This window comes from Mobula birostris, chromosome 27 (assembly GCF_030028105.1).
Source record: "Mobula birostris isolate sMobBir1 chromosome 27, sMobBir1.hap1, whole genome shotgun sequence".
Taxonomy (NCBI): domain Eukaryota; kingdom Metazoa; phylum Chordata; class Chondrichthyes; order Myliobatiformes; family Myliobatidae; genus Mobula; species Mobula birostris.
The window spans coordinates 45,786,974-45,801,033 of NC_092396.1; the positions used below are offsets into that span (position 1 = coordinate 45,786,974).

At 45.3% G+C, this 14,060-nt stretch overlaps 1 protein-coding gene across 8 annotated transcripts in view; it reads right to left on the reverse strand.

Annotated features, from left to right (window-relative positions):
• LOC140188781 (ephrin type-B receptor 2) overlaps positions 1 to 14,060 on the reverse strand; it is a 490,120-nt gene that overhangs the window by 152,017 nt on the left and 324,043 nt on the right. For all 8 annotated transcript variants that reach the window (XR_011883390.1, XR_011883388.1, XR_011883389.1 and 5 more), the window contains one exon: positions 9,735 to 10,070. Coding sequence is in view for 5 of the 8 variants with exons in the window: in XM_072245411.1 (XP_072101512.1) it covers positions 9,735 to 10,070 (336 nt within the window). In the remaining 3 variants the exon portion in view is untranslated. The remainder of the gene's footprint in view (positions 1 to 9,734; positions 10,071 to 14,060) is intronic.

A 14,060-nucleotide genomic window follows, 5' to 3' on the forward strand; every position in this document is an offset into this window, starting at 1 on the left:
CACCCCCTATGTGGTAGAGAGCCCGATGCCGAACCTACCTGTTTACCGGGTGAGACCAGAGGATGGGAAGGGGCCTGTCAAGGTACTCCATCGGAACCACCTATTGCCCCTGGGTCAAGAGGTGCAGGTAGACTAAGAGCCCGAATGGGAGTTTACGCCTGGTACGAGGATTCTGCAGAGGTGCGGGGCGAGGGAAGAGCCCACCGCGAAAGAGACGGGGTTGGGCCCAGCCCCAGAAAGGGATACTGATTTGGAAAATGATGATTCGGATGTGTGGTACCCGCTTCCATTCATTAATTCCCCGGTTCCGGAAGAAGAGGTTCCTGACCCTTCCCCTAGTGAGTTAGGTGAGAGGAGGGAGGGTGTTGGGGGGCCAGCCTGGGATACAGCCGGCCTTGGAGGGAGAGAGGGTGGAACCAGAACCCGAGACAGAGGGCACCAAGTTGACGAGGGGTCCCAGTGAGGGAGCGGGCAAGGGTTCGACAGGTAGACCTGGGGTGTCTCCAGAGGTGTCTGAGCCGGAAGGGTCGCCAGAGGAGGTACGGAGGTCTCAGGGAAGTAGGAACCGCCACCCCCACCCCCCGCTGGAGAGGTTGACCTGTGTAGTGCCGGGAGAAACGGGGGTGATCCCTACCGCCCTGGGAAGTTATGTCAGTGCTTTATGCACCTGGGTTGGGTTTTGTGTTTTGCAAGGAAGATTTGGTGAACTCCTTTAATGTCATGAGGACATAACTTCATTTGGTGGGGGGGAGAGTGTAAGGGGTTTCTTCTTTTATGTTACTGCAAAGGCTCATAAAATGGCTTCTTTGTTATGTTAGAATAAAAATGGCTTTTCTGTAATAAATTCTGCGATGTAAGGAGTTCTCTCTCTCCCTGCTTGTTTGGGTTATATTATTGATAAGAGGAAAAACGACCAATGAGTGCCCATGTTATTCTTTTTGTGGGTGATATTCTGTCTCATATGGCTGGGAACCGTGTGGTTTGGCAGGGTTTTTTGGGCGGAGACCCGAAGAGGAAGGACGTGTTGGATGACCACCATGGTTGGTCCCGAGCGGCGGTTCGAAGGGGTCGGAGGAGATTAGCCTGGTGGAATGAGGACCTCATTAATTGAGCTCCAACGGTTGTACATGAAGTAGTTGAACTCTGATAAGTTTGGTGCCTTTTACTTTCCCTTTAATGTTGTATCTCTATTAATTACACAGTTCCAGTAAGATTTATAAAGTGTAATCTGTAAAATGTACATTGTGTGCTGTCTGATATTTGATGTGTCAGTTTGTACCAGCTGGCATTACACAGCAACGACGCAACCGTGAGACACGGTTGGGCAGACGGATGGGGTTTCCCCTAGATAAACACAAGCTGATAGACCTGAGCGTTACATGTACTTGAGTTTTCAGAAGGCCTTTGACAAGGTGTTGTACATGCACACACATCTGCTCTCACTCCATCCTCCCATCACTCCGCTAGGAATAGGGTTCCCCTGGTCCTCACCTACCACCCCACCAGCCTCCGGGTCCAACATATTATTCTTCGTAACTTCCGCCACCTCCAATGGGATCCCATCACTAAGCACATCTTTCCCTCCCCCCCCCGCTTTCCACAGGGATCGCTCCCTACATAACTCCCTTGTCCGTTCGTCCCCCCCATTCTCCCTCCTGGCACTTATCCTTGTAAGCAGAACAAGTGCTACACATGCCCTTACACTTCCTCCCTTACCACTATTCAGGGCCCCAGACAGTCCTTCCAGGTGAGGCGACACTTCACCTGTGAGTCGGCTGGGGTGATATACTGCGTCCGGTGCTCCCGATGTGGCCTTCTATATATTGGCGAGACCTGACGCCGACTGGGAGATCGTTTTGCTGAACACCTACACTCTGTCCGCCAGAGAAAGCAGGATCTCCCAGCGGCCACACATTTTAATTACACATCCCATTCCCATTCTGATATGTCTATCCACGGCCTCCTCTACTGTCAAGATGAAGCCACACTCAGGTTGGAGGAACAACACCTTATATTCTGTCTGGGTAGCCTCCAACCTGATGGCATGAACATTGACTTCTCTAACTTCTGCTAATGCCCCACCTCCCCCTCGTACCCCATCCGTTATTTATTTATATACATACATTCTTTCTCTCTCTCTCCTTTTTCTCCCTCTGTCCCTCTCACTATACCCCTTTCCCATCCTCTGGGTTTTTCCCCCCCTCCCCCTTTTCCTTCTTCCTGGGCCTCCTGTCCCATGATCCTCTCATATTCCTTTTGCCAATCACCTGTCCAGCTCTTGGCTCCATCCCTCCCCCTCCTGTCTTCTCCTATCATTTTGGATCTCCCCTTCCCCCTCCCACTTTCAAATCTCTTACTAGCTCTTCCTTCAATTAGTTCTGACGAAGGGTCTCGACCTGAAACGTCGACTGTACCTCTTCCTAGAGATGCTACCTGGCCTGCTGCGTTCCCCAGCAAATCTGATGTGTGTTGCTTGAATTTCCAGCACCTGCAGAATTCCTCCTGTTGTACATGAGTCTGCTTAACATGGTAAGAGCCCATGGTTTTACAGGAAAGATACTAGCGTGGTTAGAGCATTGGCTGATTGGCAGGAGGCAAATAGTGGGATTAAAGGGAGACTTTTCTGATTGTCTGCTGCTACTAGTCGTGTTCTGCACGGGTTGGTGTAGGGACCACTACTTTTTAAGTTGTACGTCAATGACTTCAATGACAGAATTGTTGGCTTTGTGGCCAAATTTGTGGACACTATGAAGATAAGTGGAGTGACAGGTAGTGGTATGGAAGTAGAATGGCTGCAGATGGACTTGGACATATTAGGACAATTGGGCAAAGAAATGGCAAATGGAATACTGTGTTGGGAAGTGTGCTGTTGTGCACTTTTGTAGAAAAAATAAAGGTGTTGACTATTTTCTAAATGGGGAGAAAATTCAAAAATCTGAAGCGCAAAGGGACTTGGGAGTCCTCATGCAGAATTCACTAAATGTTACTTTGCAGGTTGAGTCAGTAGTGAGGAAGGCAAATGAAATGTTGGCATTTATTTCAAGAGGACTGGAATATAAAATCAAAGGTTTATTAGTCTCTGGTGAGTCCTTACTTGGAACATTGTGAGCAGTTTAGAGCCCCCTTATTTAAGAAAGAATGTGCTAACATTGGAGAGTATTCAGAGGAGGTTCATGAGTATGATTCAGAACTCAGACGCTTATCGTATGAAGAGCAATTGATGGCTCTGGCCCTTCACCCTTTGGAGTTTAGAAAAATGAGGGAGAATCTCATTGAAACCTATCGAATGTTGAAAGGCCTAGTTACAGCGAATGTGGTGAGTGTGGAGAGGATGTTTCCTATGGAGGGGGAGTCTAGGATGAGATGGTAGTGCCTCAGAATTGAGGGACATCTTTTTAGAATGGAGAGGAGAAGGAATTTCTTTAGCCAGAAGGTGGTGAATCTGTAGAACTCATTGCCACAGGCAGCTCTGGATGTATATCTCTATACACATGTCAATGGGTGTGCTTAAGATGGTGGTGAGTCCTGATGAAGGTCTTGGCCTGAAATGTCGACTGTTTATTCTTTTCCATAGATGCTGACAGGCCTGCTGGGCTCCTCCAGCATTTTGTGTGTGTTCCTAAGGTGGAGGTTGATAGGTTCTTGATTAGTCATGGTGTGAAAGGTAACAGGGAGAAGGCAGGAGAATGCGGTTGAGAGAGAAATGGTTCAGCCATGATGAAATGGTGGAGAAACCTAAATGGGCCAAATGGCCTAATTGTGCTCCCATGTCTTATAGTCTTGTGACCCTGTAAACTGACCATGACATCCCATGCTCTGGTGAAGGTCAGCATGCAAAAAACCTTACTCACCACACTGTCTACCTGTGATACCACTTTCAGGGAACCATGTGTATGCACTCCCAGGGCTCACTGTTCTACAACATTTCCTTGGCCATATTATTCATTGCGAATTTATCTGAACTAAACTGCATTTACTATTCCTTACTCATTTCATGAAGATACTTCTCTAATTCCGGTTAGCCATATTTACTTTGAAGTAATGGCATTGTTACCACTATTCCCTGGCCTCAAATCCAAGAAACAACCTCCGACCTTCACCTTCTGCTTTCTATCATTGAGCTAATTCTATGTTCAAGTAACCAGCTTCCCTGGATCCCATTTGACTTTCCTGAACACATTTGACAAACTCTGTCCCATCTAGGAAAGGCAGATGAGCTCAAGGCATGGATCAACATCCGGAATTATGAAGTTGGAGCCATTAGTGAGACTTAGTTGCAGGAGAGGTGGGACTGACAGTTCAATATCCTAGATTTCCGTTGTTTTAGATGTGACAGAGTGGGAGGGATAATATAAGGATCCACAGGCATCTGTTCAGGGACTCCTCTTCATTGTGATTTTTATAAATTACCCAGATGAGTAGAAGGGTGGGTTAGTAAGTTTGCTGATGACACTAAAGTTGGGGGTGTTGTGGATAGTCAGGAGGGTTGGCAGAGGTTACAGCGAGACATCGATAGGATGCAGAACTGGGCTGAGAAATGGCAGATGGAGTTTAACCCAGATAAATGTGAAGTGGTTCATTTCAGTAGGTCAAATTTGAAAACAGAATATAATATTAATGGAACACACATCAAAGTTGCCTGAAACGTCGACTGCACCTCTTCCTAGAGATGCTGCCTGGCCTGCTGCGTTCACCAACAACTTTGATGTGTCTTGCTTGAATTTCCAGCATCTGCAGAATTCCTGTTGTTTACGTTTATAATATTAATGGTAAGACTCTTGGTGTGGATAATCAGTGAGATCTTGGGGTCTCTGTCTGTGGGACACTTAAAGCTGCTGCACAGGTTGACAGTGTTGTTAAGAGGGTGATGGTGTATATTGTATGATGGCCTTCGTCAACATGGAATTGAATTCAGGAGCTGTGAAGTAATGTTGAAGCTATATAAAACCTTAGTTAGACCCCACTTGGAGTAACTGTGTTCAGTTCTGATTACCTGACTACAGGAAGGATGTGGATACTATAGAGAGAGCGCAGAGGAGATTTACAAGGATGTTACCAGGATTGGAGAGTGTGCCTTGCGAGAATAGGTTGAGTGAACTTGGCATTTTCTCCTTGGAGCGATGGAAAATGAGAGGTGACTTGATAGATGTGTATAAAATGACGAGAGGCATTGATCATGTGGATAGCCAAAGGCTTTTTCCCAGGGCTGAAAGGACTAACATGAGGGGACATAGTTTTAAGGTGCTTGGAAGTAGGTATGTGTGTGGGGGGTGGGGAATGTCAGAGAGAAGTTTTCCACACAGAGAGTGGTGGGTGTGTGGAATGCACTGTCAGCGACAGTGGTCGAGGCGGATACAATAGGGTCTTTTAATGGACTCTTAGGTATGTACATGGAGCTTAGAAAAATAGAGGGCTCTGTGGTAGGGTAACTATAGGCAGTTTCTAGAGTAGGTTACATGGTCGGCACCACATTGTGGGCCGAAGGGCCTGTAATGTGCTGTAGATTTCTATAATTCTATGATTCTGAAGGAGAAGGAGTGGTGTTACTGGTCAGGGGAAAATGGCACAGCAGTGCTCTGTCAGGACAGACTGGAGAGCGTGACAAGTGAGGTGCTATGGGTGAAACTGAGAAATAAGAAAGGCATGACCACTTTAGTGAGGCTATATTGCAGACCACCCGACAGTCTGAGGGATTTAGAGGAACAAATTTGTAAAGAGATCGCAGACTGTTGCAAGAAATATAAGGTTATCATAGTAGGAAATTTTAACTTTCCACGTATTGACTGAAAATTGCATACTGTAAAAGGACTAGATGGGATAGCGTTTGTCAAATGTGTTTAGGAAAGTTCCCTTTATCAGTACATAGAATTCCCAATGGGAGAGTGTGCGATACTGGATCTTCTATTAGGGAATGAGACAGAGTGGGTGACAGAAGTTTGTGTAGGGGAACACTTTGCATCCAGTGACAACAATGCCATTAGTTTCGAAGTAAATATGCAAGGAGATAGGTCTGGTCCGCAGGTTGAGATTCTAAATTGGAGAAAGGCCAACTTTGATAGCATCAGAAATGATCCGGCAAGTGTGGATGGGGACAGGCTGTTTTCTGGCAAAGGTATACTTGGAAAGTGGGAGGCCTTCAAAACTGAAAACAGATGGGGGAGATCTTAAATGAATTCTTCATGTCTGTATTTACTCGGGAGATAGGTACAGAGTCTATAGAAGTGAGGCAAAATGGCATCAACTTCATGGACCTTGGTCAGATTACAGAGGATGAAGGGTTTGCTACCCCAAGCAAATCAGGATAGGTAAATCCCCAGGGCCTGACTAGTGTTGCTTCTGCAAGTGCAGAAAATGCCAGGGCTCTGGATGAGATATTTAAAATATCCTTTGTGACAGGAGAGTTACCAGAGAATTGGAGGATAGTCAATGTTGTTCTGCTGTTTAAAAAAGGTGCTGAAGATAAACCAGGATAGGCCAGTGAGTCTGACATCAGTTGTGGGAAAGTTATTGGGAGTTATTCTAAGGGACCAGATATATAAGCATTTGGAGAAACAGGGACTGATTAAGGATAGTCAGCATAGCTTCATGTGTGGTAGGTCATGTTTTGAGATTTTTGAGGAAGTTACCAGGAAAGTGAATGAAGGCAACTCCGTGGGTGTTGTCTACACAGACTTTAGTAAGACATTTGACAAGGTCCCGCATGGGAGGATGGGCAAAAGGGTTCAGTCACTCGGCATTCAAGATGAGGTAGTAAATTTGATTAGACATTGGCTTTGTGGGAGTAGCCAGAGAGTGGTAGTAGAGGGTTGCCTCTCTGACAAAAGGCCTGTGACTAGTGGTGTGCTGCAGGCATCGGTACTGGGTCATTTGTTGTCACGTATATCAATGATCTGGATTACAATGTACTTAACTGAATCAGCAAATTTGTGGATGACGCCAAGTTTGGGCTGAAAAATAGCAGATGGAATATAGTGCACACAAGTGCGAGGTTTTGCACTTCAGTAAGACCAACACAGTGAACAGTAGGGCACTGAGAGTGTGGTAAAACAAAGGAATCTGGTAATATAGCTCCATAATTTGTTGAAAGTAGCATCACGGGTAGGTAGGGACATAAAGAAAGCTTTTGGCACATTGGCCTTCACATATCAAAGTACTGAGTACAGAAGATGGGATGTTATGTTGAAATTGTATAAAACATTGGTGAGGCCCAATTTGGAATATTGTGTGAAGTTCTGGTCACCTACCTACAGGAAAGATGTAAATATGGTTGAAAGAGTACAGAGAAAATTTACCAGGATATTGCTGGTTCTGGAGGACGTGAGTTATCAGGAAAAATTGAATAGGTTAGTACTGTATTCTTTAGAATGTAGAAGATTTAGAGGAGATTTGATAGAGGTATATAAAAATTGTGAGGGGTAGAGATAGGGAAAATGCAAGCAGGCTTTGGGTGGGTAGGACTACGACTTGAGGTCCTGGGTTAGGGGTAAAAGGTGAGAAGTTTAATGTAGCTATCCATGCCTGAGTGCATCCGTCCTACCTGACAGAAACCTTGCACTGAAATATATGCAATTTAATCCGACAGATTCCCCATGCTGCAGCCTTTCCTGACTACTGACCATACTGCCAGTGATGACCTAAAACTTCCTCAGTACATTGAGTTCCAACTCAGCAGTGTGCAGTTTGTGGTTAGGCCTACATTCAATGCAAGACTCCAACAGCTCGATCAGGTCACTACTTCATTCTCCTTGCCTTATTCTCATTACGTGGCCTGTGGCTCTGACATCAATTGCTATGAAGTGCTTCGAGCGATTGGTTATGCCATATATCAACCACAGCCGACCGGTCAACCTCAATACTTTGCAATTCGCCTACCGGAGCAACAGGTCAACGACAGATGCCATCTCTCTGGCCCTACATTCCTCCTTAGAACACCTGGAGAATAAAGACGCATACATAAGGCTCCTTTTCATTGACTACAGCTCTGCCTTTAATACCATCATGCCAAATAAACTGACTCCTAAGCTCCGGAACCTGGGCCTTAGCACTCAGATCTGCAGCTGGATCTTCAACTTCCTCACAGACAGTACCCAAGCTGTAAAAGTAGGGGACAAGTTCTCCGCTACAATCACTCTGAGCACCGGTGCCCCACAAGGCTGTGTGCTCAGCCCCCTGCTGTACTCACTGTACACCCATGATTGTGTAGCTAAGTTTCTATCAAACTCAATATATAAGTTTGCTGATGACACAGCAATTGTAGGCCGTATCTCGGGTAATGATGAGTTTGAGTACAGCGAGGAAATTAAGAACCTGATGGCATGGTGCGAAGACAATAACCTATCCCTCAACGTCAGCAAGACGAAGGAATTGGTTGTTGACTTCAGGAGGAGTAGCGGACTGCATGACCCAACTTACGTCGGTAGTGCGCAAGTGGAACAGGTCAAAAGCTTTAAGTTCCTCGGGGTCAATATCACAAATGACCTGACTTGGTCCAACCAAGCAGAGTCCACTGCCAAGAAGGCCCACCAGCGCCTTTACTTCCTGAGAAAACTAAAGAAATTTGGCCTGTCCCCTAAAACCCTCACTAATATTTATAGATGCACCGTAGAAAGCATTCTTCTAGGGTGCATCACAACCTGGTATGGAAGTTGTCCTGTCCAAGACTGGAAGAAGCTGCAGAAGATTGTGAACATGGTGCAGCACATCACACAAACCAATCTTCCATCCTTGGACTCACTTTACACCGCACGCTGTTGGAGCAGTGCTGCCAGGATAATCAAGGACACGACCCACTCAGCCAACACACTTTTCATCCCTCTTCCCTCCGGGAGAAGGCTCAGGAGCTTTAAGACTCGTATGGCCAGATTTGGGAACAGCTTCCTTCCAACTGTGATAAGGCTGCTGAACAGATCCTGACCTGGATCTGGGCCGTACCCTCCAAATATCCGGACCTGCCTCTCGGTTTTTTTGCACTACCTTACTTTCCATTTTCTATTTTCTATTTATGATTTATAATTTAAATTTTTAATATTTACTGTTGATTTGTACTCCAGGGAGCAGGAAGCAGAATCAAATATCCCTGTGATGACTGTACGTTCTAGTATCAATTGTTTGGCGACAATAAAGTATAAAGTATAAGTCCTGTTGGACAAAGCCAGTGAGTTCCTCAACCACAAGGACATGTGTGGGGAGAAGCTCTGCTGAGCAAATCCTGCCTGTAAAATCCCAAATTATCAGAGAGACCTGGCAAAGCTGGCTCTCAACTTGGATAATACATGCAGAATTATTCAATGCATTTATGGAAAGACTACCTGATCAGGCCAGTAAAAATAATAAATAAAAACTAGAATATTTAAAAATGTAACATTTTTTAAAAATCCAATAAGTTTTAGCAATAAAAACAAAATCTAAAAATACCCTTCAATTCTCACAGCTTTCCATTTCAATGAAATCAGTGAAGAGATTTCTCTGCATCAGATGCAACTAGACTGCTGAACTCCAGTGTCATAGTCAGAGTCCACACAAAATCATTGTGCTGATCATTCTGGCAAGAATGCAACAAGGGAATAGTATTGTATAAAATGTAACAGGCAAAAACTAAAGAAACAAAACATGAAATTTAGGAAGCTGCTGTTCTAGATGAAGGTCAGTGTTATTCTTTCAAATTATTCTAATCACAGAGGTAGGAATTACACAACATCTGCTTATGAATGAATGGAAAATAACAACTCCCTTACCAGCTTGATTAGTGGTAATATTGATGGATGCAAAGCTGGGTGAGTAAGGACTTTGATCGGAGACTCCATTCACAGCTTGGATCTCAAAGGTGTACTGTGTGTGCGCCAACAGATCGCTGATGTAAACATGCGGCTCAGCCAAACCCAGCTGACGTGGAACAAACTGCACATGATCCCCACATCGAGTACAGCGTCCGTGTCCAGATTTGCAGGTCTTGCAGATCACGTTGTAAACTACATCTTCCCTGCCTCCTGTCTCGCGTGGAGATGTCCATTCCAGGTTCAGGGATGTTTCATTTACACTGGAAATAACAGTCTGCGGTTCAGATGGCGTTGCTTGGAAAAGATAAAGATAAAATTATTCGACTCACATAACACAAATTATAAAAACATGACTGAAAAGCAATAGTACTTAGCATATTTTTCTACTATTTCTATAACATAACTAAATTCCTCTTCAAGATTGCATTCGGTGTATATTCTATGTTAAGAGAATGGTTGAGCGAAAAAGGCGGACATTTGACTCACTTTGTCTGTGCAGGATACCAGCTTCCTCCCCCATCTCCTGCAAGTTGTTCCTCGTCATACATTTCACTGCATCTCTCCTGAAGGCCATAGGGAAACTGCATCCACCACAGGGCATTCCAGATTTCAGCTACATACTGCCCATGTTCCTCATATAAAACTTCATTCTTCTCCATTTTAATTTATACCAGTGACCACTTGCACCTGAACCTTCATCAGAGACCAGTTTCCCTTACTCACACTCCAGACCACTCATCATTTTATACTCCAGCTGATCTCCCCTCAGCTTGCTCTTTGGTAAAGAACAATCCCATTCTCTCTAATGTATCCATGTACCTGCAGTCCCTCATTCCAGGAACCATTCTTATAAATTTCCTCTCGATCCTCTCCGATACCTTTGAATTCTGCTGTTCACAAGTTGACCACAATATTAGTGCTGGATATTGCAGCTGAGGCCAGATCAGTGTCTTCTGAAGGTTTTGCATTCTACTGATAAAGAATAGAGTGTGCTTTCTCGTATGCTCTGTGCACCCACACACCAGCTCAATCATACAGCATCTCTTTTAAAATATTATCTTTTATGATGTAGACACAAGAGGGTGCAGATGCTGGAATCTGGAGCAACACACAAAATGCTGGAGAAACTCACCATGAAAGGCAGCACCTATGGAGGGAAATGGATAGTTGATGTTTCAATTTGCCTATCGTCACAATGGGTCAACAGCAGATACCACCACTGGCTCACACTCAGCTCTGGAACATCTGGACAGAGAAGATGCATTTGTTGACTACAGCTCAACACTATCATCCCCAGATCTAATCACCAAGTACCTAGACCTGGGCCTCAATACTCCCTCCTGCAACTGGATCCTCGATTTCTTCACTTGTAGACCCCAGTCAGAATGGATTGGCAACAACGTCTCCTCCACAATAACCTTCAGCACAAGTACCCCACAGGGCTGGGGGCTTAGCCCCTTGCTCTCCTCACTTTATACTTACATCTTTGTGGCATGTCTTCTAAAGCTTTGACAGACTTCTATAGATGCACAGCGCAGAGGATTCTGACTGTTGCATCAATGTCCAAAAACTGAAAAGCCCAGCCCATCACAGGAAAAGCCCTCTCAACCATTGAGCATATCTACCTGAGTGCTGCCACAGGAAAACAACATCCATCTTCAAAACCCCCACCATCCAGCCCATGCTCTCTTCTTGCTTTTGCCATCAAGAAAGTGGTATAGAAGCCTTAGGTCCCACATCATCAGGTTCAGGAACAGTTCAACCCTTTAACCATCCAGCCAGTGTGATAACCTCACTCACTTCAACTCTAAATTGATTCCAAAACCCATGAACTCACCTTAAGGACTCTAAAACTCATGTTCTCATTATTTATTTATTATTTGCCCAGTTTTTCTTCTTTTTGCACATTGGGTGTTCATCTGTCTTAGCTTGTGTGTTGCTTTTCGTTGATTATATTGTGTTTCTCAGTTCTACTGTGAATGCTGTGGAAATGTACTTTACTTGTACAGGTAGTAACAAAATGGAACCTGTATTGTACCAGAATGCCAGGCTAATTGTGTTCATGCAAACATTATACCGATGGACCTTGAGTATATGACAAACTGCAGAAAGACAAGTGGATCTGTTACTGTTAGAATGCCAAGTATACTGATAAGCAGATGAATAGAATATACCCTGTCCTTGAATTGGCGTAAGTAGCCAACACTTGTGAATAAAGGACTGATGATGCTGTCTGTTTTTACAAAGCTATCACCAGCTCTTGCAAACTGCTAGTCTTCCCTTGCTGTAAGTAAAATAAATTTGCTTATGATTTATCTACTCTGAGTTAATTGTTGTTTGCCATAAGATATAGTGAAAAGGTGCTTGACTATGCCTGCAAGATGGTATATTGTGACATATAAGTAGTTTTATAAAAAATTTACCTTGAACTTTGATGTTTTGGGTCAGACCCTTCACCTGGACTGAAAGAAAGAGGGTGATAACCAATATAAAGAAGAGAGGGAAAGGGGTGGAGCAAGAGCTGGCAGGTGATAGGTGGATTCAGGTGAAAGTAGTGACAGGTATGATGTTAGAAAGTGGTAAGTGATAAGTGGAAGTGACAAATGGCTACAGATGCTGGAATTTGATAGAAGTTGGTTGAGCATGGAATACAGATGGGGAGGTGAGACAGTGGCAGGACTGTGTGGATGGTGGTAGACGAGGTGGTAAATGCGGGTTCTTTTTTAACGTTTAAAGATAAATTAGACAGATACATGGATGGGAGGTGTATAGAGGGATATGGTCCGTGTGCAGGTCAGTGGGACTAGGCAGAAAATGGTTCGGCACAGCCAAGAAGGGCCAAAAGGCCTGCTCCTGTGCTGTAGTTTTTCTATGGTTTTCTATGAAGAGGGTGGAGGGGAAAGAGATAGGGTGATGGGGCCCAGCTGGATCAGGAAATGATAAAGAACAGAAAAACAGATAAAGCACAGAGGGGAGCAGTTACCGGAAGTTTGAAAGTTTGATGTTCAAGCTGCTAGGTTGGAGAATATGCAGGTATGAGGTGTTGTTCCTCTAAGTTTGGTTTGGCTGGGACCTGGCTGACAAGGAATAACACCAATTGATTCTTATGTGAAGGAGTGCCTCGGCTGGAAGGACTGTGAAGGGGGGAGGGAGCAAGTGTGGGGGTAGGTGTAACAGTTAGTGCAGTTACAGGGTAAGCGCCTGGGGAGGAAGGGAGGCATATAAGTGATGGAGGGGGAAATTGGTGGGGAGAGGGATCACTGGACAGCAGACTCAAGGGGCCAGGGGCAATACTTCAGCTTTTATTTTGTATATTGATCCGTGGATGGCACTAAATGTGTTCCAGGTTTGAATGCAGATATATTTCACCACTGAATACAGGTGTTTCTGACAGCTCGATGGCAGGTTAGCACAACACTTTTCAATATAAGCGACCCAGGTTCAATTCCTGCCACTGTCTGTAAGGAGCTTGCACATGCTCCCTGTGACCGTGCGGGTTTCCTCCGGGTGCTCCAGTTTCCTCCGGGTGCTCGAGTTTCCTCCCACGCTCCAGTGTCCTCCGGGTGCTCCGGTTTCCTCCAGGTGCTCCAGTTTCCTCTGGGTGCTTTGGTTTCCTCCGGATGCTCCAGTTTCCTCCGGGTGATCCGGTTTCCCCCAGGTGCTCTGGTTTCCTCCAGGTGATCTGGTTTCTTCTGGGTGCTCTGGTTTCCTCCCACGCTCCAGTTTCCTTCGGGTGCTCCAGTTTCCTCCGGGTGCTCCAGTTTCCTCCCACACTCCAGTTTCCTCCGGGTGCTCCAGTTTCCTCCAGGTGCTCCGGTTTCCTCCGGGTGCTCCAGTTTCCTCCCACGCTCCAAAAGACGTTCTGGTTGGTAGCAACACACATCAAAGTCTATGCACGGCCTCCTCTACTGTAAAGATGAAGCCACACTCAGGTTGGAGGAACAACACCTTATATTCCATCTAGGTAGCCTCCAACCTGATGGCATGAACATCGACTTCTCTAACTTCCGCTAGGCCCCACCTCCCCCTTGTACCCCATCCATTATTTATTTATATACACACATTCTTTCTCTCTGTCTCCTTTTTCCCCCTCTGTCCCTCTGACTATACCCCTTGTCCATCCTCTGAGATTCTTCCCCCCCCTCCCCCTTTTCTTTCTCCCTGGGCCTCCTGTCCCACGATCCCCTCATATCCCTTTTGCCAATCACCTGTCCAGCTCTTGGTTCCATCCCTCCCCCTCCTGTCTTCTCCTATCATTTTGGATCTCCCCCTCCCCCTCCCACT